The sequence below is a fragment of the Bubalus bubalis genome, chromosome 13 (genome assembly GCF_019923935.1).
Source record: "Bubalus bubalis isolate 160015118507 breed Murrah chromosome 13, NDDB_SH_1, whole genome shotgun sequence".
NCBI lineage: Eukaryota > Metazoa > Chordata > Mammalia > Artiodactyla > Bovidae > Bubalus > Bubalus bubalis.
The window spans coordinates 66,330,744-66,355,862 of record NC_059169.1 but is presented as its reverse complement, the minus strand read 5'-3'; the positions used below and the strand labels follow the sequence as shown (position 1 = coordinate 66,355,862).

At 41.2% G+C, this 25,119-nt stretch overlaps 1 protein-coding gene across 2 annotated transcripts in view; it reads right to left on the bottom strand.

Annotated features, from left to right (window-relative positions):
• Positions 1-1,462: 1,462 nt before the first annotated feature.
• Positions 1,463-25,119, bottom strand: part of FREM2 (FRAS1 related extracellular matrix 2) — a 153,860-nt gene continuing 130,203 nt past the window's right edge. For both annotated transcript variants that reach the window (XM_044926735.2, XM_006055501.4), the window contains exons 15-24: positions 24,598-24,729; positions 22,725-23,056; positions 14,719-14,911; positions 13,134-13,238; positions 11,510-11,637; positions 11,281-11,415; positions 9,734-9,860; positions 6,722-6,909; positions 6,362-6,508; positions 1,463-4,193 (exon numbers count right to left, since the gene is read on the bottom strand). In XM_044926735.2, coding sequence (XP_044782670.2) covers positions 3,681-4,193; positions 6,362-6,508; positions 6,722-6,909; positions 9,734-9,860; positions 11,281-11,415; positions 11,510-11,637; positions 13,134-13,238; positions 14,719-14,911; positions 22,725-23,056; positions 24,598-24,729 — 2,000 coding nt within the window. In that variant the 3' untranslated portion in view covers positions 1,463-3,680. The remainder of the gene's footprint in view (positions 4,194-6,361; positions 6,509-6,721; positions 6,910-9,733; positions 9,861-11,280; positions 11,416-11,509; positions 11,638-13,133; positions 13,239-14,718; positions 14,912-22,724; positions 23,057-24,597; positions 24,730-25,119) is intronic.

The following is a 25,119-nucleotide window of genomic DNA, read 5'->3' as shown; positions in this document are numbered from 1 at the left end:
TTTGCCTGCTAATGCAGGAGATGGGGGTTCAGTCTCTGGGTCAGGAAGATCCCCTGGAGAAGGAAATGGCAACCCACTCCAGTATTCTGGCCTGGGAAATTCCATGGATAGAGGAGCCTGGCGGGCTACAGTCCATGGGGTCACAAAGAGTTGGCCTCGACTCAGCGACCCATATCTCTGCAACATGCTTTCTCTGCACAGTTGTGTAAAGGATGATTCCATCAAATTTCTTATTTGAAATATTTGGTGTTAGATCTGCATTCAGAATGATCCATAACATGTGGGGTTCTTTAGATGGAGAGGAGCTGACTCCTCTGCTCCTGTGGAGAGAGATTGTTAAACTATAGTTCACAGATAGGCTTAGTGTCTTCTTCATCCAAGAGGGAAATAAATGCAAATCTTGATCCCTTCAGTCCAAAGAAACAGCCGCATTTGATTGTAACCTGCCCCAGGGTAAGAACAGTAGCTTGGGCTAATCCTAGAGGAACATTCCGTAAACATTAACTGAGGGAATGAACTGAAATAAATAAAACCATATGTTAAAACACACTTATGCATTTTAATGTTTCATGGTTCATATGTCAGGTGAGCAGTTAATGCTTAATATTGAGTTTTGTGTTTCCTATGCAATGTCAACAGACCTTGTTTTGTTGGAGTCAGAGCTACTGAGATCTAAGGAGTGATTACTGCTTACACCCTGTCCTCTGTGGGAATTTATTTTAGGTATTTATTTTATGTATATATGGGAATTTATTTTACTAGAATGATTCTCTAAAACTAGAATATTGAAACTATTCTATAAGGGTCTGTCTTACTGTACAGAAAAGCATATGTCTGATGCCTTTTTTTTCCCACTAAAGAGTTTTTTAATGATTAGACATCTATTAAATCACATATTAAGTATACATATATTAAAAAATGATGCAGAAGTCCAAGTAGTTCATACTTAAGAAAGCTATACCTGTCTATTTCTCATAGGCTTTTTTCCCTCCACCCCCATGGGGAAGGAAGAAGAAGAGAAAGGGAAATAGAGAAGGAGATGGGCAGAGAGGAAGAGATTTTTCTAGAAAGGGCATTTTCTATATTACGTGAGCTCTCTAATTTATCCAAAGTCATCTCACCAGAACAACTCATTGTAGAGAGAAATTTGGTATAAAACCAGCCCAGCCCAAAGGTTTACAATAGCCTTCTTGAAATGACGCTTGCCTGATAACATAGTCAGTGACAGAAACCCCCAAGGCTGTTTGACAATCAGGCTCAGAGCATCTTAATAAAACATAATATAAAGTCAATTGAGAGTACTTGCTCTAAGTTTCCATAAAACTGAATCCAATGCTAAGTTGTAAAAAAAGTCCACACGCTATTTAAAGTTGCTTAAGAAATGCCCATTCTTATGCAAGTCACGAGGTAGCCAAAGAAGTCGCTAAGCATCTACCAGAAAGCAAAATAAAAGGGAAAGTGATCCATTAAGAAAGTATTAATGTTTATTTGATAAGTGATCTCCTGGGTCATCAAGTCCTCCCAGGGACCACCTACACTGGAGTTGTAGGTGACATTTATGTATTCCCCAAATGGAAGAAGACTACAGTCTACCCTATTTAAAAGACTTTGAATGTCAAGTTCAGGGCTGCCCCGAAGAAGAGAGGGACGCACTGGTTACTTGTGGCCTCTCTCCCAGCACCAATGTCACTTCTTTTCTCCAGTGAAGCGAAATGACTGGGGCTCACAGATGCCAACTTGAAAGTGCCTGAATGACCTGAGGAGGCCTCTGTGACTGTGTTAGTCAGTCATGTCTGACTCTTTGCCACCCATGGACTGCAGCCCACCAGCCTCCTCTATCCATGGGATTTCCCAGGCAAGTGGGTTGCCATGCCCTGCTCCAGAGGATCTACCCGACCCAGGGATTGAACCTGCATCTCCTGCATTGCAGGCGGTTTCTTTACTGACTGAGTCATTGACCTGCTAAAAATCTCCAGTCCACCAGGATGTCCAGCTTGGCCAGGTTATACCTAGGCATGAGAGGGAATCCCAGGCAGCACTTGGGAGGGAGTCTTTAGGTCAGGTTCTTTTCCTGCTGACCTATTTCCGCTTGAAATACATGTACTAACTTTTGGAAGATTGATCACTAAACTACTGACATATTCCCTTATCAACTGAAAATTCCGCTATTTGGTGAAAGCACATTTCTCAGAAAGACAATGGGAGGCTTTTCAAATAAGTTCACTCAAGTTCCTTGGTTTTTAACCCTGGAAACAGCATTTTTAGATACTGAGATGGACTGCAATGCAGTTCATTTCACAGAACTGAAGATGTCAGAGAGCTGAAGCTTTCTTCTTTGATCAAAGAATATGATTGGTGATTCCCTGGTGGTCCAGTGGTTAGAACTCTGAGCTTCCACTGCAGGGGGCACAGGTTCGATCCTCGGTTGGGGAAGTAAGATCTTGCATGCCTTGTGGCATGGCCAAAAAAAGAAGAAGAAGAATATGATCAGTGATGCTGGCCATCTCTAAGATCATCTCTGGAATGACGGTTGAAGGGATTCCCATTGTTTGGACCAGGTGCTGCTTAGGAAGCTAATAAAATGCCTTCTGGACAATTTACATTTAGGACCTCATTGTGTAATGCTATTGTGAGGGTTAACCTCATGTGTCATTGTCAAAATGTTCTTTTATTCTATAAAGTATACGTAAGAGGCACTTTGGTTAAACATATTATATTAATAAATACCACTTTCTCCCTTCACCATCATAATGACATTTCTCCTTATCATTTACGGGTTAAATACTGCAAACATCTAGGCTCAGTTCTTCGAGAACATTGTCTTGTAAATGGGGATCTAACTCTATGGCATTTCTTCATCATCAAACTGTCACCATCCTTCTCATGTCCCACAAATGAGCACCAATAAGGTATATTATCACACAAGAACTCTACTATTTCTTACTATGTACCCAAACAGAGCAGTCTCTCTTCAACCATCTTCTCCAGACTCAACATATTCTTTGGTTTAATTTAAAATTAAATAAGCAAATGAAACAAGCAGGATCCGACGAAGATGAGGAATAAAGCAAATGCAAGCGGCTGAGCTACTTGCCCTCTATCTTTCCTTCCACTCCCTCTCAAGTAGGAAAAAAAGGTGATTTGTGGGTTGAGCTACCCTTGGTCATAATTCCATGCTGTCTTCGCCTATTAGAAAACTTGTCACCATAAACAATGTGTTTATCATTCTTCAAGACTACTGATGAAAACCTTTCGAGTACTAAAATGTTATATAATGAATAAACAGTGTGATAATTGCACCTTCAAGATTCACACCAATATAGCAACAAGAGACTCCTGTTAAGTTTCTGAAGGAGTCTGTGAGCACCAGGTTCATCTCCACTGCGTAGAGAAAATGCCTAAGGTGAGTACATTCGTCGCCGCCTACCATGGCTCTGCGTACACCTGGATATATACTTGATGCCTTCTGGACAAGAGGAAGGATGTGGTCTATGGTCTGAAGGTGTCCTCTGATGCCTGAATGAGTAGACAGAATGCCAGTCAATGTTCACTAGTACAGGCAGGTCCTCTGAGCAGCTTTGTCACAGAAGTCCCCAATTCTCTGCTGTCGACAGAAGCACTGGGTTTTGACTGTCTTTTCTTGGGCACTGGAGGAAAAGGCTGGGTTTCCCCTGCAGCCATCAAACCTCCGAGCCGTCGCTGTGGCGGCTCACCGAGGGCATCATGGGCTCACGGCTGCCGGGCTCCTTGGGCGCGTCCTTCCTCCTGGCACCCTTCTTGCCCTGGTGCATCCTCACCGCGACGGCGGTGAGGATGACGGCCAGGAGTCCCACCACGACGCCCCCCGCCACTGTGAGCAGGCTGACCTCAGAGCTGGGACTGCTGAGCTCCCGGGGGAGGACGCCGTCAGGGGAAACCCTCCCGTGAAGGATCTGCTTCCTGCTGCTGCGGTCCAGGGCGACGTGCTGGATGTTTGTTCCCCGGTTGTTCTCAGCCCCGATTTCCCACGCCAGCGGAGGGCTGCTTCTGATCTCCCTCTTCTTCCGGCTCTTGGTAGCTGCCTGGGGCTTCCCTTGACCCACCAAAGAGTGGTACTGGTACTCCACGCTGCGTTTGCCAATGCCTCGGTTGGCATTGTCTTTTGATCTTACTGTGTAGATGGTGTGTACGTACCATTCTCGACCCAGAGCAACCTAGAAACACAATTCTACTCATTAGAAAATTTAATCCTAGGGCAATCTAAAAATTCACGACTCTCTGCAAGAGAAATTCATAACAGAGATCATGAATAATCATTTAATTTAGTCTGCAGAATTAATATATTTAATATCATTACATGTGTAGTCTGTGCAAGGCTTTGTGTAAAGCACTCTGTAAAATACTCTGTGCAGCTCTTAAGGGAGCATGTGCTGGTAAATATTTGTCAGGGCTGCAGAGAACTCCAGACCACACAGTCTAACGTAGTCACTTAAAAAATGAGTGGATGACACAGATACAGAGAATAAATGAGTGGTTACCAGCAGAGGGGATGGTCAACATAAGGATGGGGAAGTGGGAGATAAAAAAACTATTGGATGCAAGATAGGCAATAAGGATGTACTGTATGACATGGAGATAGAGCCAATATCTTGTAATATTAATACCTGTAAATGAGACAGTAACCTTTAAAAACGTATAAAAATTTAAAAATTAAAAAAAGTTTAAAAATGAGCAAATGAGAATACATAGCAGTTAAGTGACTTGCCCAATATCATTGAACTAGTTAAAATCAGAGGCAGGGCTAGAGGTAAGACTTTCTGAAGCTCAGAACTCTTTTTCTAGTGTGTCTTGCTATGTATTTACATATAAGGCCATAGAAAACTTTTTCTGCTTTTTTCAGGGTCTGTGAAAAGAAGGTTCTTCAAAGACTTCAGGATTTGACTTCAGGTCAAATGCTTTGAGGGCTAACAATAAAAACAAACAAACAAAAAGTCAGGATTTCCCTGGTGGTCCTGGTCCTGGTGGCTCAGTTTATGTGCTCCCAATGCAGGGCCCTGAGTTCAGTCCCTGGTCCGGGAACTACATCCTGCATGCCGCAACTCAGAGTTCACGTGCTGGAACTAAAGATCCTGTTTGCTACAGTTAAGACCTGGCACAGTCAAATAAATAAATTAACAAGTAAATATTCTTAAAAAATCATACTTCAACTTCCTATTTGAAAAGATTCAGGATAACAGACATGCTTCCTTAAATTCCCTCTTTAGCAAAATAGTGAAGTGAGAGTTGCTCAGTCGTGTCCAACTCTTTGCGACCCCATGAACTACAGAGTTCATTCAATTCTCCAGGCCAGAATACTGGAGTGGGTAGTCTTTCCCTTCTCTGGGGGATCTTCCTAACCCACGGACCGAACCCAGGTCTTTAGCATTGCAGGTGAATTCTTTACCAGCTGAGCCACAAGAGAAACCCTTAGTGGAATAAGGGTAATATATTTCTCCAGCCCATCCTATTTGGTCAATTTTAAGTAAACATCCTGAAAGATGCACTTGCTACCCCAAGGATTCACAATATGAACACATCTCTGAATTTGTGTCATTTGTCTGCTCAGTGTTATGGTCTCCTGGGTATCTTTCTACCTTCTGTCTCTAGGTTCGCTCTTCCTATTTTGGTCTATGAAGAATGGAGATTTCTGTGCTCTGCACAATTGTTTTTCTGAGTCCAGCTGTTCATTTAAGATCACTCTAATAAAGATAGTCATAAAAAGTCAAATGAAAGGAGATTTTGAAGAAGACTACCAGAGTTCCTAACCAACAAGTTTAGATTTATACTCTGGGCTGAATAAGGGTCTTCATTACACATGGACATAAAACACGATGAATATATTGATAAACATAATAATAGCTAACGTTTATGGAATGTTCATGATGCACTCGGAGAAGGCAATGGCACCTCACTCTATTACTCTTGCCTGGAAAATCCCATGGGCGGAAAAGCCTGGTAGGCTGCAGTCCATGGGGTCATTAAGAGTTGGGCACAACTGAGCGACTTCACTTTCACTTTTCACTTTCATGCATTAGAGAAGGAAATGGCAACCCACACCAGTGTTCTTGCCTGGAGAATCCCAGGGACAGAGGACCCTGGTGGGCTGCTGTCTATGGGGTCGCACAGAGTCGGACACGACTGAAGTGACTTAGCAGCAGCAGCAGCATGATGCACTCAGGACGGTCCGGAGGGTTTTCATGCATTATCTTACTCAAAGTTCACATGAACTCTACGCAATATGGCAATTACTGCCTCTTACCTGGGAAATGCCTGAGGCATTCCGATGTTAAGTGGCTTGCATGTGATTGCACAGCTATTGTAGGGAACCTTGTTTCTGGCTCACCTGAAAGAGTGGTGTTGAGTCAACTTTAAATCCATCAGATCCAGGCTGATTCACTAAGAGGATAGCTTCAGGGTCATCCACTGCCAGTTTGGCATTAAACAGGACATTTCCAAAGCTGGTGGCTTGTGTCTCTGGTTGAGCTTTGTCCTTTAGGCAATAAGGAAAACGAGGATTGCTGTGGATAATGCCAACGTTTGTGAACACAGGAGGTTTTCCTATTAGTTTTGTGCAAGTACCCTTTACCATAAAAGATCACCATTTGGTTTCATTTTTAAAAGATGCTTTTGTTTTAAAATAGAAGACAGAAACAATTAACTTTGACTGTCTAATCTGGTGCATTGTCTGGGTCAGAGCACTTACCACAATTTTAAATCTATATAAGAGTGAAGGTGAATCAGCCAAGCAGCCGTATTCTGCGTTCGTTGGATTGTACTTGGGAACGTAGCCGTCAGCCCCGGTGCACAGAAACACCTTCTCAATGCTGCAGTAAAAGGAATCACCTAGATTCTGGACTGGATCCACCATGACCCGACCATAAATGATATCACCTGCAACAGACATGTGGAAATGTCCTTTCTATTAAGGGGTACGGTGTGTCTATGTGACGCAGCAAACACTTTATGACAATAATGATGCTAATAATAGTATTCCCTTCTCTTTCTAATCTGGTATCAAATGTTGAAGAACTTCCTGCACGAGCTTCAGGGTCTCGTCCACTCCCAGGACTCAGATAGGACCACTTGGCAGATGACCACAAGTACTGAAGATTTATTGACCCTTACATGCCAGTGGGAATAACCTCCAGGCATGGCTTATAACTTAACATTGATAACATCCCGTTGTAATTCAAGTCCAGTTTACACAATACATTATTAGTTGGCAAGATGTAGGAAAATCATTATAGGATAACACAAAAATGAAAACACCAATAAAAAGCCGAATTAGCTTTATTTGCTTTTAAAGGAGGGTTTAATGAAACTCCCTGGTATTTCCTCATCTATTTCATGGCCACTACTGAACACCTACTGTGTGTACTAGGCATTTTGCTAGGTTCTGGGAATATATCACTAAACAAGACAGGCACAACCCTAACCCATGAGCTACATTCTCATGTACTTGAGTGTATGAAATATTGAGTGTATGCAACACACAGTAAACTGTAGAAAATTCTGAAAGAGATGGGAATACCAGACCACCTGACCTGCCTCTTGAGAAACCTGTATGCAGGTCAGGAAGCAACAGTTAGAATTGGACATGGAACAACAGACTGCTTCCAAATAGGAAAAGGAGTACGTCAAGGCTGTATATTGTCACCCTGCTTGTTTAACTTATATGCAGAGTACATCATGAGAAGCTGGACTGGAAGAAGCACAAGCTGGAATCAAGATTGCCGGCAAAAAATATCAATAACCTCAGATATGCAGATGACACCACCCTTATGGAAGAAAGTGAAGAGGAACTAAAAAGCCTCTTGATGAAAGTGAAAGAGGAGAGTGAAAAAGTTGGCTTAAAGCTCAACATTCAGAAAACTAAGATCATGGCTTCCAGTCCCATCACTTCATGGGAAATAGATGGGGAAACAGTGGAAACAGGGTCAGACTTTATTTTTTCAGGCTCCAAAATCACTGCAGATGGTGATTGCAGCCATGAAATTAAAAGACGCTTACTCCTTGGAAGGAAAGTTATGACCAACCTAGATAGCATATTGAAAAGCAGAGACATTACTTTGCCAACAAAGGTCCGTCTAGTCAAGGCTATGGTTTTTCCAGTGGTCATGTATGGATGTGAGAGTTGGACTGTGAAGAAAGCTGAGCGCCGAAGAATTGATGCTTTTGAACTGTGGTGTTGGAGAAGACTCTTGAGAGTCCCTTGGACTGCAAGGAGATCCAACCAGTCCATTCTGAAGGAGATCAGTCCTGGGTGTTCTTTGGAAGGAATGATGCTAAAGCTGAGACTCCAGTACTTTGGCCAACTCATGCAAAGAGTTGACTCCTTGGAAAAGACTCTGATGCTGGGAGAGATTGGGGGCAGGAGGGGAAGGGGACGACAGAGGATGAGATGGCTGGATGGCATCACTGACTCGATGGACGTGAGTCTGAGTGAACTCCGGGAGTTGATGATGGACAGGGAGGGCTGGAGTGCTGCAGCCCATGGGGTCGCAAAGACATGACTGAGCGACTGAACTGATCTGAACTTGAAAAACAAAAAATATCCAAGGGAAAAATTCCAGACTTGTTTCAAAAATCACTTCAGTTCAGTTGCTCAGTGGTGTCTGATTCTTTGCGACCCCATGGACTGCAGCACACCAGGCCTCCCTGTCCATCACCAACTCCCAGAGTTCACCCAAACCCACGTCCATCGAGTCGGTGATGCCATCCAGCCATCGCATCCTCTGTCATCCCCTTTTCCTCCTGCCCCCAATACCTCCCAGCATCAGAGTCTTTTCCAATGAGTCAACTCTTCACATGAGGTGGCCAAAGTACTGGAGTTTCAGCTTTAGCATCATTCCTTCCAAAGAACACCCAGGACTGATCTCCTTTAGAATGGACTGGTTGGATCTCCTTGCAGTCCATGGGACTCTCAAGAGTCTTCTCCAACACCACAGTTCAAAAGCATCAATTCTTTGGCGTTCAGCTTAGTTAAGGGAAATCTCAGTTGGTAAAGAATATGCCTGCAATGCAGGAGACCCCGATTTGATTTCTGGGTCAGGAAGATCCCCTGAAAACATGATAGGCTACCCACTCCAGTATTCGTAGGCTTCCCTGGTGGCTCAGGTGGTAAAGAATCCACCTTCAGTGCAGGAGATCTGGGTTCGATCCCTGGGTTGCGAAGATCCCCTGGGGAAAGAAAAGGCTACCCACTCCAGTATTCTGGCCTGGAGAATTCCATAGACTGTGTAGTCCATGAGGTTGCAAAGAGTCAGACATGGTGAGAGACTTTCACTTCACCAAGGGAAATAAAGGTTGATTTTCTGAGAATAAAAATCATCCTGTAACATATATCTGGATCCCCCAGTGGCTCAGTGGTAAAGAATCCACCTGCCAATGCAGGAGATGTAGGTTCGATCCTTGGGTCAGGAAGATCCCATGGAGAAGGAAATGGCAACCTACTCCAGTATTCTTGCCTGGAGAAGCCCATGGACAGAGAAGCCTGGAAGGCTATAGTCTATGGGGTCGCAAAGCACATTAAATACATATCCAGTTTCAATGACCCCCTCCCCCATCCCTGCCAAAATGATAAAGACCCAGTTACATTCTCAAAAGCATAAAATAATTTGTAATTGTCCCCCTCAGTCACAATCCCAATAAAGCAAAGGACAACAGACACAATGGCAAACAGACAGAGCAGGCCTCTCGTTTGTAAAAGTGATACCTTCTGCAAAGGCAACGTCGCTGTCCTGCCCAAACCCCATGGATCCGTCAGACAACCAGAGGCTTTTCTTGGAGAGGAGGTACATCTGGGTGTTCAAGCTAAACTCAGCTGCCACTGGGTCACTGACCTAAAAGCAAGTGTAAAAGCCCTCTTATGTGTTGTTGATGGTTCTGGTGGCGCACAAACACATTATTTGCAGAAACACACATGCGCTGTACTCTGGCATAAAAAACACTAAACACTGTACTGTGATCAGTTTTCATGTCCAACCAAACCGACCTAAGGAATTATGACACTGGCTTTGTCCTTCTTAAGAAGGCAAAATGGTCATTAAACCATTTTTTAAAACTTTTTTTTGATGTGGATCATTTTTAAAGTCTTCATTGAATTCGTTACAATGCTGCTTCTGTTTTTTTATGTTCTGGTTTTTTTGGCTGCTAGGCATGTGAGATCTTAGCTTCCTGACCAGGGATCAAACCTGCATCCCCTGCATTGGAAGCTGAAGCCTTAACCACTGGACCACCAGGGAGGTTCCAAGGTTAAATCATTTTTTGAATGGGATTAACTAGCATTGCTTGAGCTTCTCTCCACTGATTTATTAGGGTATATAAAGGATGTGTAAATATCATGGTCAGTGGAAGGCCAACATTTAGTGTAAGTTCTCAGGCAAAAGATTTTATCATATTTCTTTTAATGCATATTGACAATTTGGTACTTTGAGGTGGCGTAAACGACAGGATATTCATTCTCCTCAATGATCAAGAGCAAGACAAAGAAGTGCAGAACTCTGGGGAAAAGCCTCAAATCTCCAAGGCAGCAGACTCCAGAGGAGACCAGATCACATAAGAAACAGTAATCCTTACAGACTCTTAAACTGTGGATTTGATATACTGAACCAGTAAGGAATAAAGGGCAATTCTTTCCTCTTTCTTTCCCCTCTTGCTCCCTTCCTGCCTGACTTCCTTTTTTCTCAGCATGCAAGAATTGAAGTCACTGGGTGAGAAATTTTTTTTTTTTAACTGATAAAAATCCCATGGATGGAGGAGCCTGGTGGGCTGCAGTCCATGGGGTCACTAGGAGTCAGACACGACTGAGCGACTTCACTTTCACTTTTCACTTTCAAGCATTGGAGAAGGAAATGGCAACCCACTCCAGTATTCTTGCCTGGAGAATCCCAGGGACGGGGGAGCCTGGTGGGCTGCCGTCTATGGGGTCACACAGAGTTGGACACGACTGAAGCGACTTAGCAGCAGCAGCAGCAGCAGCAGCATGCCTTTAACAAAGTGGGCTTCTACATGGGAAAAGGGACTTCCCTATAACTCAAACCGTAAAGAATCTGCCCGCAATGAAGGAGACCAGGGTTTGATCCCTGGGTCTGGAAGATCCTCTGGAGAAGGGAATGGCAATTCACTCCAGTATTCTTGCCTGGAGAATCCCATGGACAGAGGAGCCTGGCAGGATACAGTCCATGGGGCCGCAGAGTCAGACATGACTGAGCAACTAACACACACACCTACACACGGGAAAAAGCATTCTATGAGACACACCTGTTGGAAGCGGATGTCAAGGTCAAAAGTGATAGGCTCTCTGGGGTTGCAGGTGACAGGCAGGCGGAATTCCTGATGGGATGGAGTGGTGCATGGCAGCAGTTTTACTGTGTAAGTCCCCGAGTAGTCACGGACCTTTAAGGAGCAGAGAGTTTGTGTTTTTCACTTAAAAATCTGAGGCACAGTCAAAGGCAGTAACAAAGATAAATGAAGAGTCTTAGTCACTTACTGCAAAGTCAGATACGAAGCTCCACTGCTGGACTGGCTGGTTATAGGTTGGTTCACTTCTTATGAGACGCAGGGAAAACGTTAGACCTGGATGATCGACTGACATGATCATTGAGCTTGTGACGGATGCTAGAAAAGTGCCAACAATAATGGTCTAGTGGTTAAAAGGATCATAACAGTTTAGAGTGTTCAAAGTGCCTTATGATACCTTATTTGCATGTATTCTTATAATAAGCCTACAAAGTTGGTATAATTATCCTCATTTCTCAGATAAAGAAACTGGACTAAGAGTGACTGTGTGACTCTCTCCGGATCACACAGCTGGCATATGTGCCTTCTCATTCCTAATGCAGTGCTTTTTCCACTCTATCATTCTGCCAAAAAATAATTGTACAGAAATGCTCAGATGGTTCAAGGCTACTTTCCATGGAGGCACAGCAGTTCAATAAGGGCTGATGTGAATGCATTCACTGTGCACTGAAGCTATGAAGTGAACCTCAGTCTACTCACATCTGGGTAGACAGATCCGGGAAAACCCAATTTATAAATGGAGTCTAATTTTAATTAGATTGCCTCAATCGTGTCTAAACAAAGACTCAGTTTATTAGAAAGGTAGACATGCAGAAGGACACTGTAAAGACCAGGAAATCCTCATTTTGCAAAACAGTCAGCTGCAATAAAGCTAAATGATTCTTTTTGGTTCTGTATTTCGGAACTCAGACTCACAAAATTACAGCAAACCATCTTTCTCTTCCTGTGTCTTCAGCCTTAGCCTCTCTTTTGTTTAGAGCTTGGATCCAGAAAAAGGAAGGACACAGAAGACAGCACGTGAACTATTTCCCCCTTCCAATATGACATGAGTTGGCACACCAGTAAAATGTGCAAGCCAGTTTAGTAATGTGAAGTCGAATAAGAAGTTATTTCTGATGAAATGGAATTTTTAGAAAAGCTTAAACATGGGACATTAGTGACTGCCACATAATTGATATGCATAGCACAATCTGCCAAATTAGTAAAATTACGTAGCTAATACTTTAGAAAGTTAACATGTCTGAAACTAGGTATCATAGTGAAATGCTACTTCTGACACCATTATAACGGTCTCTTACAATACCTGGAAAAGAGCCGTGCTTGCTGAATAAATGATCAAAATTCAAATTTCTGAACAATGCATTTCAAGTAGAGAATGAGAATGTTATAAGTATGCTCTCTATCCAAAGAAAATTCCTCTTAATTAACTTGGTAGATTTTTCTTTTATTTAATTAATTTATTCTTTTGGCCGTACCACGTGGCTTGTGATCTCTGTTCCTTGTCTAGGGATTGAACCCGGGCCACGAAAGTGAAAATGTTGGATCTTGGCCACTAGGGAACTCCCGATAGAATTTTCTTTTAAATTAACTTTAATCTTTTGGTATTGTCTCTAAAAGTCTACAGTGGTGATTTTGTAGCTTATGAGACATATAGCTGAACATCGATCAAGCCCTCGTGTAGATACTTGCACATGTGCAATTCATTTGAAATTAAGGGCTTCAAAGCTCATAGGTAAGCATGTGGAAACACACGCAAATATGGAAAACCTATCTTCTTGTCTGGAGAGTGGCTGTTTGTGGGTAATGGGGCTTACCAGGATGTGACAGCACAAACAAGCCATGGAACTGAGCCTCCGTCTTGAAGTTCACGACCAAACGCCCCTCTTCACCGATGCGCATGCTGGTTGGGTAGAGAGAACCTAGGATGGGATGATGCACAAGGGTGGAAATATTGGTGACCAGCAGCTCCTAATGTATGGCATTTCTTCCAAAACCAAATTCAGATTCATCTCATCTTTAAGCATTCTAGCCAAAGGGTATTATCAGAAAAATTCTAAGTGATCAGAGAGACAGAAGTATTCTTATTTTGTTCTGTTTTTCTAACAAGAACTGTCTGGAAGGCAGGCAAAATAGAATCAGGTCATACGAGTGAGGTCCATATGAAATATAAGGATTCACGACAATAGGCCAAGGTATTTTTGAAGCTTTAGTCTACATAAATTAAACTGTAAATTGAGAGCCAAAATGAACTGGTCAAACTTTGAAGATCTGCACATGTAGGTGGAAACAGGTTTTTGTTCTCCAGAATAATTCCAAATGTTATCGGCTTAATGAAAACTCCAAAGCCTTCCTAAGAAATTTAGCAAGTTGATCAAAGTTGGCTCCAGGTATAAGAAGGAAACATGAGATTCTTATGTGGAAGCTGAGAACTGAAAGACGAATCTGCAGCAAGATTCACTTAAATATACATCTCTAAGGCAAGATATGGGATTAAAACATTTGCAGTGATCTAAAAGGTTTATTCAGATAGCCTTTCACATAGCCTTTCACATAGCCTTAAGGTAATCTTAATCTGTTTAAGATAATAGATTTTGAGATTTTTGAGAAAATATCAACAGTATTTTCTCTCTGGCTCATAAAAGGTAATGATGGTCAGACATGCAAGGTACCAGAACAGTAGTATGTGCCTGAAAAGAAACAGCATTAATTCTACCAATGGAGTAATTCACTTTATGTTTATGGACTTTGAATTATGATTCTGACACTGAGATTGAAACTAAGTTATTGTTTGGGGCAAATGATTTTGGGGCCCAACAGTTAGTGGCTCACACTACCACTCTTCCAAGGCATTCAGCTTAAGTATTACAAAATAATAGAATTTTTAAACTGAAAGAATATTAGAAGTCTAGTCTATCTTTCATAAGAAGTTGAGTGCCAGAGATTAAGCAATATGTTTGAGATCACACAGCTAGTTAGGTGTAAACCCAGAAATAGAATCGGGGACACAATTTATACTAGGCTTTAAAATGCCTCTCCCACTTTCAGAAACAAAAATGTGGAAGTTTTTCTCTGAATTCATTCCTTTCTTTCAATTGGAACTTCCTCCATCCATTATCTAAAATCTAGAGGGAGAGATAGTTTGTGTTGAGTACCGCATGAGCAATTAATTACCTTAAATGGACATTATATTTAACAGTCCAAATGCAAAATTTTGAGGCATTGATATAATTTAGTTAAAATAGATTTTTCCATGACAAAATGAAATTATTTTAAAGTATGAACTATAACAGTAAAATTATTGAAAGTTGCTTCTCTTATTTTTAGCTGCAGTAGAAATGTCACTTAAGTCATTCATATAGGTAAGAAAAATTTTAATTTCCCAAGTCTCTGTTAACTCACCCTGGAGTTCAGCTTCTGGGGGGCTGCCAATTCCATCGGTCCACAAGATGGCAGTGTCATACACGAATGTCAGACGGAGTTCGGACTTCAAGTCAAAATGCTGCCAGCCTCCGACCCCAGCGGGGGAGTGGAACACGTAGGAGACATACAGAGGGACTCGAAGAGTCACGTAGGACTGCACGAGGTTTAGGACCTAAAACAATACACTTATATCTATCAGCACCATCTGGGGTTAATTAAACACACTTAATTTTGTACAAGCCATTTTCTCCTTTCACTTATCTGAAGATTTTGAGTTAATCATGGAGGAAAAGAAATGAGAGCATTTACCACACTACTGCCCCCTTGCTTAATTTTGGATTGGGGTCATGGAGGATAAATAATTATGTACTGAGCACCTACCACTGACATTGTGTTGGGTTCCCAAATAAAGCTACTCAATATTTTCATTCTCTCCCATAATTGTATTTATAGGTATGTGTGAATGACTGAATGAATGGATAGGGGGTGAAGGATAGAGACAGGAGAGTCAAGACTAAAAGAAATAAAGCAAATTTCCCAACAGAAATTTCCCACGTCCTCCTGGAATAGCCCTGCCAGTAACAGATACCAGTCTTTGGCCCATGCTTGTTCTACTCTTTCACACTTGATTATATTCCAAAGCTGAGCGTTGTCTTATGATCACCTACCAAAGGTTATCATCCTTAATTCTCAGAATAGCTCTGAAGAATAGCAGGGTGAAGACAACTATCTTCTTCTTACACATGAGGAAATGGGCTTAGGTCAGATCATACTGCTCACAAGTTTGAGTCAGGTTTTCTGATATATCTATTTCTCCTTCTATGTTGAGCTGGCAACAGGAATCACACATGTGAGTTATTGAATAATTAAAAACATGATAAACTCTCATTTATCATGTTTTCATGGAGTTAAAAGTAAACTCCTCAAATCACAAAATGACCACCTGAATCACTAACAAAAATATATCAAATGAAAACCATCTGGGGCTTCCCTCATGGTAAAGAATCCACCTGCCAATGCAGGGGACACAGGTTCGATCCCCGATCCAGAAAGAAAAGATCCCGTGTGCTGTGGAGTAACTAAGCCCGTGCACCACAACTATGGAGCCTGTGCCCTACAGTCTGTGTTTCACAACAAGAAAAACCACCTCAATGAGAAGCCCTTGCATTGCAACTAAAGAAAGCCTGCCCAGGAGTGAAGACCAAGCACAATCCAAAATAAATAGAAGAAAACTATCCACCAAGCTGTGGATTATTTGATTCTCAGCTGTGTAGTAGCTAACACTCCCCATTATCTGCTAATGTAGCCAGCAGAAGAGGGGCTTTACGTCGAGGTCTTTTAAGATAGCATTTTCTAGGACTTGCTATTCTTGCAGTCATTGAGAAATGGATCTTGAAGTGCAGTTTTAACACCCTGACAGTGTAATGGAGAGTGATTGCTAATCCATATGCCACGAGTAATTAAGATGACTCTTTCATCCTGTGATTTTAATAAACACTCATTAAAAAATAGGCTGCAGACATGGATTCCCAATTAAACTAAAAGAATAATTTTGCCTACATTACACACTATCCATCAAATGTTACCGAGTGTGCTATTTTGGAGAAAACTAACATTGATGTCCTAGGGACAAGTTACTTGGTGTACAGCTCCCTTACTATTTCTTCTTGATTTAATTTGACTTCACTGGTAAACTAGAGTTTAATTGTTTCTGGATGTGGAATCAGCATCTTATTGCATCTTCTTCTCAGCTTAGAATCTCTGTCTAAAGGAATTGGAACCTAAATGGAACTAGGTAGATCATTCAGGTCATTTACCTGTTCATTCCTATAAAAATGAAGAATGCAATGCATTCATTTAACTTCTAAATGTCATGTGAATGAGCAGTTAATTTTCTTAATCCAATACATCAAACATACTACATTTTAATATGCCATCAATAAACATAATTTTAATGTAATATTTTAAATTATTATTATTATTTTTGCACCAAGTCTTTGAAACCTGGTATAATTTTACATGCACAGCACATCCCATTTTGGACTAACCCCATTCTGAATGCTCAATGGCTACACATGGCTAATGACTGCCATATTGGACAGCACAGATTAGACTCTTCTACATGAGGTCTTTTAATTAGAGCACACATTGAAAACAATAATCATTTAAAAATGTTTGATAGTCATGTATCAATAGTCATGATACTCTATGTGGGATACGTGATAGCCATGATATTCTGTGTGGGATATGTGACTTGTGCTTATGTCAAAGGAAACTGAGCCAGAGTTGTTAGAATCTTACTTGAGGATTTCCCACTGGTTGAGATTTTTTTTCTGTTGCTGCTTTTGTTGACAGACACATGTCTATATCATCAAGATGGTGGTGTGTGTGAATGTGTAAGAACAGCTCATAGATCTCAATAGCTTTAAGTCTCAATAAAGTGTGTACTTAGCTACTCAGTGGAGGACATTGTTTGAACAAGTCAGAACTCTTAGCCAAGGTCTCTTGAGTAATAGCAGTCTACACATCCAGGAACACTTGGACGGAGATCTTGGCATCTGTCCCATTAGACGCCTTTCTGAACAACTGTGGTATCAGAGATGAATGAGGGACCTTGAAACAAGGAGGAGTCAATACTAGTCCACAAATTCTTTAGGACAACTCTATAGGACATTACAATAGTAGAATCAGAAATAATCTAAATGACCAATAATAGAAGAATGGTTAAATAATTATGACGGCACACCAACAAGGTGAAAGATCAAGTTCAGTTCAGTTCAGTCGCTCAGTCGTGTCTGACTTTTTGTGACCCCATGAACCGCAGCACACCAGGCCTCCCTGTCCATCACCAACTCCCAGAGTCCACCCAAACTCATGTCCATTGAGTCTGTGATGCCATTCAACCATCTCATCCTCTGTCATCTCTTCTCCTCCTGCCCTCAATCTTTTCCAGCATCAGGGTCTTTTCCAATGAGTCAGCTCTTCACATCAGGTGGCCAAAGTATTGGAGTTTCAGCTTCAGCATCAGTCCTTCCAATGAACACCCAGGACTAATCTCCTTTAGGATGGACTGGTTGGATCTCCTTGCAGTCCAAGGGACTCTCAAGCGTCTTCTCCAACACCACAGTTCAAAAGCATCAATTCTTCGGTGCTCAGCTTTCTTTATAGTCCAACTCTCACATCCATACATGACCACTGGAAAAACCATGGCCTTGACTAGATGGACCTTTGTTGACAAAGGTCTCTGTTTTTTAATATGAAAGATCAAGTAGTAACCAAAAATCATGTTTATGAAGGACTCCCTTGGTGATCTGGTAGTTAAGAATCGGCCTGCCAATGCAGGTGACACGGGTTCGATTTCTGGTTCAGGAAGATTCCACATGCCACAGGGCAGCTAAGCCCAGGCACTACAACTACTGAGCCTGTGCACCCTAGAGCCTGTGCTCTGCAACAACAGAAGCCACTGCAACGAGAAGCCCACACACTGCAACTAGAGAGTCGCCCCCATTCGCTGCAACAAGAGAAAGCCTGTGCGCCGCAACGAAGACCCAGTGCAGCTGAAAATACATAAATAAATATAAGGGCTTCCCTGGGGACTCAGTGGTAAAGAATCTGCCTGCCAATGCAGGAGACACGAGTTCGATCCCTGGTCCAGGAAGACCCCACATGCTGTGGAGCAACTAAGCCAGCGCGCCTCAACTACTGAAGCCTGCACGCTCCGGAGCCTGTGCTCCGCAGCAAGAGAGGAGCCCTGCTCGCTGCAACTAGAGAAAAGCCCGCACAGCGACAAGGACCCAGAACAGCCAATAAATAAGTAAAATTTAAAAACATAGAAAAAATCATGTATGTGATGAATTTTCCTTGTCAAGGGGGAAAATGATTATAATATATTAAATTAAAAAGCCATAACCAAAGAGTATAAATAATATGCCGTTACTATTAAAAATGCATATACATATTGAAAAGAGACTAGAAAATATGCCTGTGTACAGTGATTGTGGAATAAGGAGTTCTTTTGTAAACTTTTGGTTTCCCAGCTTTCCATAGAACTATCCTTACTTTCACTAACAAAAAAACCTACATCACTAAACATATTGACAAACTTGACAGCATAGGAAGCAATGTACTTCATGAAAGTTATACATTTTGGATTCTTCTTGCTATTTCTCGCAAAATGATTTAGAGTGGCTTACATTTTTTTTTTAAAGAGTAAATTGGTGTGCTAAATGGAAAATAATGGGATAGAAAGAGATTACTTCTAAAGTAGATTCTAGCCTCAGAGGTGTATGTTTCTAAATCAAACAGATAGGTTGTTTTTTTTTAAAGGAAAATTATTCCACTGATCAAAATAACTAAGAAAAAACATGCATACTTTTCCAGAATTATATTGTGTCTTTTCATGAGTAAACTGCCATTTCATGTGATTGAGGTTGAATTTCTGCAACTTGTTCATTCTCCTTGAACAATGTTATCTGTTGCTAATAAGGTGAGAGTTAAACCTCTGACCTTTTCAATACTGCTGACCAGGCTGTGAAAGGTGGAATGAACTGAGATCTTTTAGTCTTAAGAGAAGTTGTTTACAAGAGAAAGTCTCCAAAGAATCCAACAGTTTAAAAATTTAGTTCAACTTTAATGATTATTTTGCATCACTAGTGTTTTTCATTGTTAAAAGTTTATTCATAAACGAGGTCACACAAAACGATGGAGCAGAATAACTTTCAATTTATCTCTATTTCTCTCTTCCTGCTGAATCTGCTTTTACATTTTAGAAACTATTAAGAGGGATTTTAGCGTTGACTATTATTAGAGAAATTCCAAATTTCTTTTTGTTGGAAAGTAAATTGTTAACTTTTATAAGAGTGAGTATTTAACTCCTGTAACTCGACTTGGAGGGAGTTTAACGTCTGTGTTTGATGTCCTCACCGGGTACCCATACAGACCCTGGCACAGAGTAGGTGCTTATTGAATATTTCTTGAATGAATAAGTGGGCAATAAATTAGATACAAAAAGCAGAACCAGTCTTAATATTAGTTAAAACTAGTTGTAGTCAAACTGAATAAAACTTAATAAAACTTCATTTGCTGTTAACAGAGACCTATCTTGGGTATTTCATGTGATTCCTTCAGTTTGGCAACTCTGTCTTGTAAGTTAAATAATTTGAAGCTGGGAGGTTAGACAAGCCAGAAACCTTTAAGAGTGTGCTACAAAAGAGCTTTTTAATCACAAAGAAAAATGCAGAGACCTGGCAATATTTCCAGGCAGTAGCTCTTGCTACTAAGAACGTGAAAGATAAAAATCGGTCCTTCTTCATGTTGCTCTTGGCAGAAGCAATTACCACTTAGTAAAATTTGTTTGCATAGTGATTACCTTGATCTCAGTTGGCAAGCCTAGAAAAGGACTAGAAGAGAGAAAGGCACATCTATTTGCTGCTTGGCCAGGGAGATGCGGTATTGGCAGAAGACAAACAGACCTGGGGTTATTTCTGTTCTTGTATCAGGAACAGAGAACAAAGTTTATTTGCCTTTCTTGCAATTTCATCTGTGACCATAACCATTCCTCATATTCACCCAACTAAATGACACTGAACTCACTCAATTTAATGTCCAGATAAGTATCATGATGTGGTTAAGAGCAGAGACTTACAAATGAATTGAATTGGGATGAGTTATTTGAATTCTCTTTGCTTCAGCATCTCCAAAGAGAGAAAAAAAATTCGTATTTGTCTCATAGTGTTGTTGTGAGGGCAGATTTAGTGGGAATATGTAAGGTACTTAGACATGATGACAGGTATATAGTGAACATTAAACAGATGTTAGCTATACTATTATTGTCTTCCCTGACGGCTCAGTTGGTAAAGAATCCGCCTACAATGCAGGAGATGCAGGGTCGATCCATGGCTTAGGAAGATCCCTTGGAGTACGAAATGACAACCCACTCCGGTATTCTTGCTGGGAAAATCCCATAAACAGAGGAGCCTGGCGAGCTGCAGTCCATGGCGTCCCAAAGAGTTGGACACAACTGACGTGACTGAGCCAGGGTAACTGCAGGCTTTTCAGGAGGGAAGCCTGTCTGGATTGCATGCATAAAAGACAGAAAAGTACTGCCATTTTGCAGAGAAGATAGAAAACATTCTTGAGACTAAAAAGTGACCATAGACTAGATAAGATCTACAGAGAAGCTCCATGGTACGAAAAGCTTTTTAAAAAACAAGAATCAGAACAACAATGGAATCCTATTACTATGTCCCATTGTGTTTATGCCAGTAGAACCCATGACTCTGGCAAGATCCTGAGAGAAGACCATCCAGACAGAACACAGGAATGATTTAATAATGCATCGAAAACAGGCTCTGTAAGGAACAATCAAAAGACTGGAGATACTTGTCCTCTAAAGAAAAAGGCTGATGTAGATGTGTCAATGTGAGTCTTTATTCTGGGGATAGGACTTTGTTTCTTTTGTGTTTCTTCCAGGTGGCAAAGAGGGACTTGAAGAGGTAACACTTATGAGGGTTTAAGTAACCTGCCCAAGAAGACGGAGCTAGAAAATGTCAGAGCCAACTTTAGGTCTGCATTTGCTAAATTTCAATATGCAGGCTCTTTACACCCTTCTATACTGTCTTGCTGTTGGTGTTCTTACTTGGGATTTTTAGTAATTCAAGCAAGTTTCTGGGCATTTGTTGCTTTTAGAGGATGTAGAGATAAAGTCTCACATCCTTGGAGTCCAACAGATCCCAGACATAAAATACATGGCCATTCGACATCAACACCAGCAGAACTGGTCCAGGTTTACAGCTTTGCTCTGGGGGTAAACCCATAGTTATGATCTACGTTTCCCTTGCTACTAGTTTTCTTATATTTTAACATCACAGGAATATAGCACAGAAAGAACTATAGACTCATGGTTAAATTTTGAAAGACAAGATATATTCTGAATACCATTTGACATTTTAATGTATGCACGTGTGCTAAGCCTGCCAGGTTCCTCTGTCCATGGGATTCTTCAGTCAAGAATACTGGATTGGGTTGCTGTGCCCTCTTCCAGGGGATTTTCCCGATCCAGGGATCGAACCCACATCTCTTACATCTACTGCATTAGCAGGCAGGGTCTTTACCACTAGCGCCACCTGAGAAGCCCTAGTTTAATGTATAAGCCTACTTATATAAACTTTTTGTTCAGCCAGGTAGGATGGAGCAAGAGTTTTAATTCAAATACTCATTTCAAATCTAAGCTACACCCTATATAGGTGTATATAGATTTTAGATTCTCTATTATAACTGCTAATGAAGACCTTGCTTTACCACCATTTTAACAACAACTTTGCTGCTGCTGATGGTGGTGATGGGGGGTGGACTGTGTGTATGTGTGTGTATTTTTATGTGTAAATGTCTGCCTGGGTAGTATGAAGAGGAATAAGTAATTGTAGAGTAGAAATAACAGTAAGCTTTAAATGAAAATACTTTTGACTATGTTAGTGATGGACTATGTTAGTGATGATCCAGATAAAGAAGAAAAGGGGAGAAACTAGAAAGATAAAGGAGGCAAAATGGAGGTAGAAGGAGAGAAAGATAGACGGCAGGTAAAGAAGAAAGTAAGGAGGGAGAAAAACTGAATTGATTCTGAGGACTAAATCCTTATTTTAGATGGTTCATGCTACATCCCAGGCATCTGGAACACAACACAAAAAATGCAAATGTATACTTTGAAGAGAAATTAGTATTTGCAGTTTTATAATATCAGAGTAGATTTGGAGCTTACAGCATAGTTCTATGGTGTCCTTTCAATCCAAAGATAATGCTACTGACCCATTGCCTAAAAAAAGGCAATAGATTTCTAGAAATAGACATGGATTTTTATAGCACTCGTGCCAATCACCTACTCTTTCTTGTGCCCAATAACCTACATCACCAAGATGGAAAACAGAAGCTGGGACTTCTGTCCAACCGGTTTGTCCACTGACCAAAGCTCAGATGTTAAACGTCCATACCTGTCCATCGGTTCCAATGGTCCCTCCACAGTCAGTGAGCAGCTCAGACATGTCGTAGTAGCTAACAAACTCCCATAAGCAGGCTTCTAGGTTCAGGTTTCGGTAGAAGCGTAAGGTATTGGAACCTCTGATAGATGAGCTGTACTGGTAAGGATAAGTCTCTCCAATTATTTCTGGATTTTTGGTAGCATCAGTCAAGAAACCGTGGTGGGTCTTTACTTCGGTGTAATCCAAGAGGTTGGAGCACTTGTGGTTTCCAACACGGGTGCCATCAGGGCTGAGTGTGAGCTCAAAGTTGGAAAGCTCTTTGGTAGAGATTACAGGGAGCATGCCTACAAGGAATTGTGATAATCACTGTTACCATTTTCACCAACAGCAAAGGGCTTTGAACACTTACTTTATAATCTCTTTATCTCTTGAAAAGCTAAGTGAGCAGTGACAGTTCAGATGGTAAAGAATTGCCTGCCATGCAGGAAACCAGGGTTCAGTCCCTGGGTTGGGAAGATCCCCTGGAGAAGGCAATGGCAGCCCACTCCAGTACTCTTGCTTGGAAAATCCCATGGACAGAGCAGCCTGGTGGGCTGCAGTCCATGGGGTCGCTAAGAGTCGGACACGACTGAGTGACTTCACTTTCACTTTTCACTTTCATGCATTGGAGAAGGAAATGGCAACCCACTCCAGTGTTCTTGTCTGGAGAATCCCAGGGATGGCGGAGCCTGGTGGGCTGCCGTCTATGGGGTCGCACAGAGTCGGACATGACTGAAGTGACTTAGCAGCAGCATATATATATAAATAAATAAATATTGCCTAATGCTTCCTCTCCATTAGCTACTTAAACTATAACTAATGTACCAAGTAATAGAATTAATGTTTATATACTTTAGATATAAAGTGAATTAAGAGGAATAGAATGTGAAAATGTCTTCTGTACATTGGGAAATGTTCCTAAAGTGTGGATAAAGTTACTGACTCAGAAATTCTGGCTGCACTTCGCTATCCAGAGAAAATGAACACAGAATTTAACTTTGTTAGGGGTATTTTTATCTTATTTTAATGCCTAAGAAATGTCTTAGTTGTTGCAATAAATATTGGCAGAGATTTATGAGATTCTTGCTATGAAAAACCAAAAAGATGCTGAAGGCAGGGACTGAGATACCATGTGCTTTAATGTAAGTCCAAGTTCAAGAGTTTTGAAGGTACACTATGCCATTTAGTAAAAGGTAGCACATAAACCAAAGCTTTGTTTCATTGTGTTGTGACATGTATGACATTTACCTAATTTTAAACACTGAAATTGTCAGAAAAAATAAAACTGGGCAGACAGATAGCAAAAAACACTCAAAAGAAGCAAGACTTGAAACTTAATGTAAACTGAGCATTTATTGTACACTTGGTTATTCAGAAAACAGGCAGACCTCAGAGATACCACAGGTTTGGTTCTAGATCACCGCAATAAAGTAAATATCAAAATGAAGTGAGTTCCATGAATTTTTTTGCTTCCCAGTGCAACTATACTGTAAAGTGTGTAATAGCGTCACGTCTAAAACACAAGGGACCCACCTTCACCGAAAAATATTTTATTGTTGAAAAATGCTAACCATCACCTGAGCCTTCAGCGAATCAAAATCTTTCTGCTGGCAGAGGGTTTGAAATATTGAGAGAATTACCAAAATGTGGCATAGAGATGTGAAGCAAGCAGGTGCTGTTGGGAAAACGGTGCCAACATTGCTGGAAGCAGGGTTGCCACCCACCTTCAACTTGTAAAAACCGCAGTATCTGCGAAGTGCAATGAAATGAGCTCTGCCTGTATTCAGTAAAATAAACCAGGGGTTTATTTTACTATCTCCACAGCTTTGCTTACGCAGTCACCTACCGTCTATGTGGGGCATCGTGACGGTGAGCTTGATGAGATTCATGTACTCTGAATCTTCAGGGCCCGTGTAGCGCAGTTTAGCTGAGAAGGGCTCTGCTCCCACTATCCCTGGCACTCGGGGCTGGCAAAGACCTAAGGCACAGTGAAGACACTTATGCTAAAAGAAGATAATGGTTGACACCTAAAGTATATACATTTTTAATAGGCACTATTATTTTTCTCTATACTTTAAATTTCTCTGTGGACCACGGCATTGCTGAGAGTAGATACTATGAGGAATCAAAAGACCATGGTGTGAGAAGTAATTCCAGCAGACAGTCCAATGGCTACTTCTTAAGACTTGGAGTATCTTCTAAAGTTTGAGAAAAAATAGTTATTGTTCAATGTGATTTAATATATGCTGTACATCATTGGTTATGGTCATATTCACAAGATCATTTTAATATAAACAGATACAGTAAAAATGACTGAAAAACAATAGGAGAAAAGTGTCAGTTCATTTACTCAGTTGTGTCTGACTCT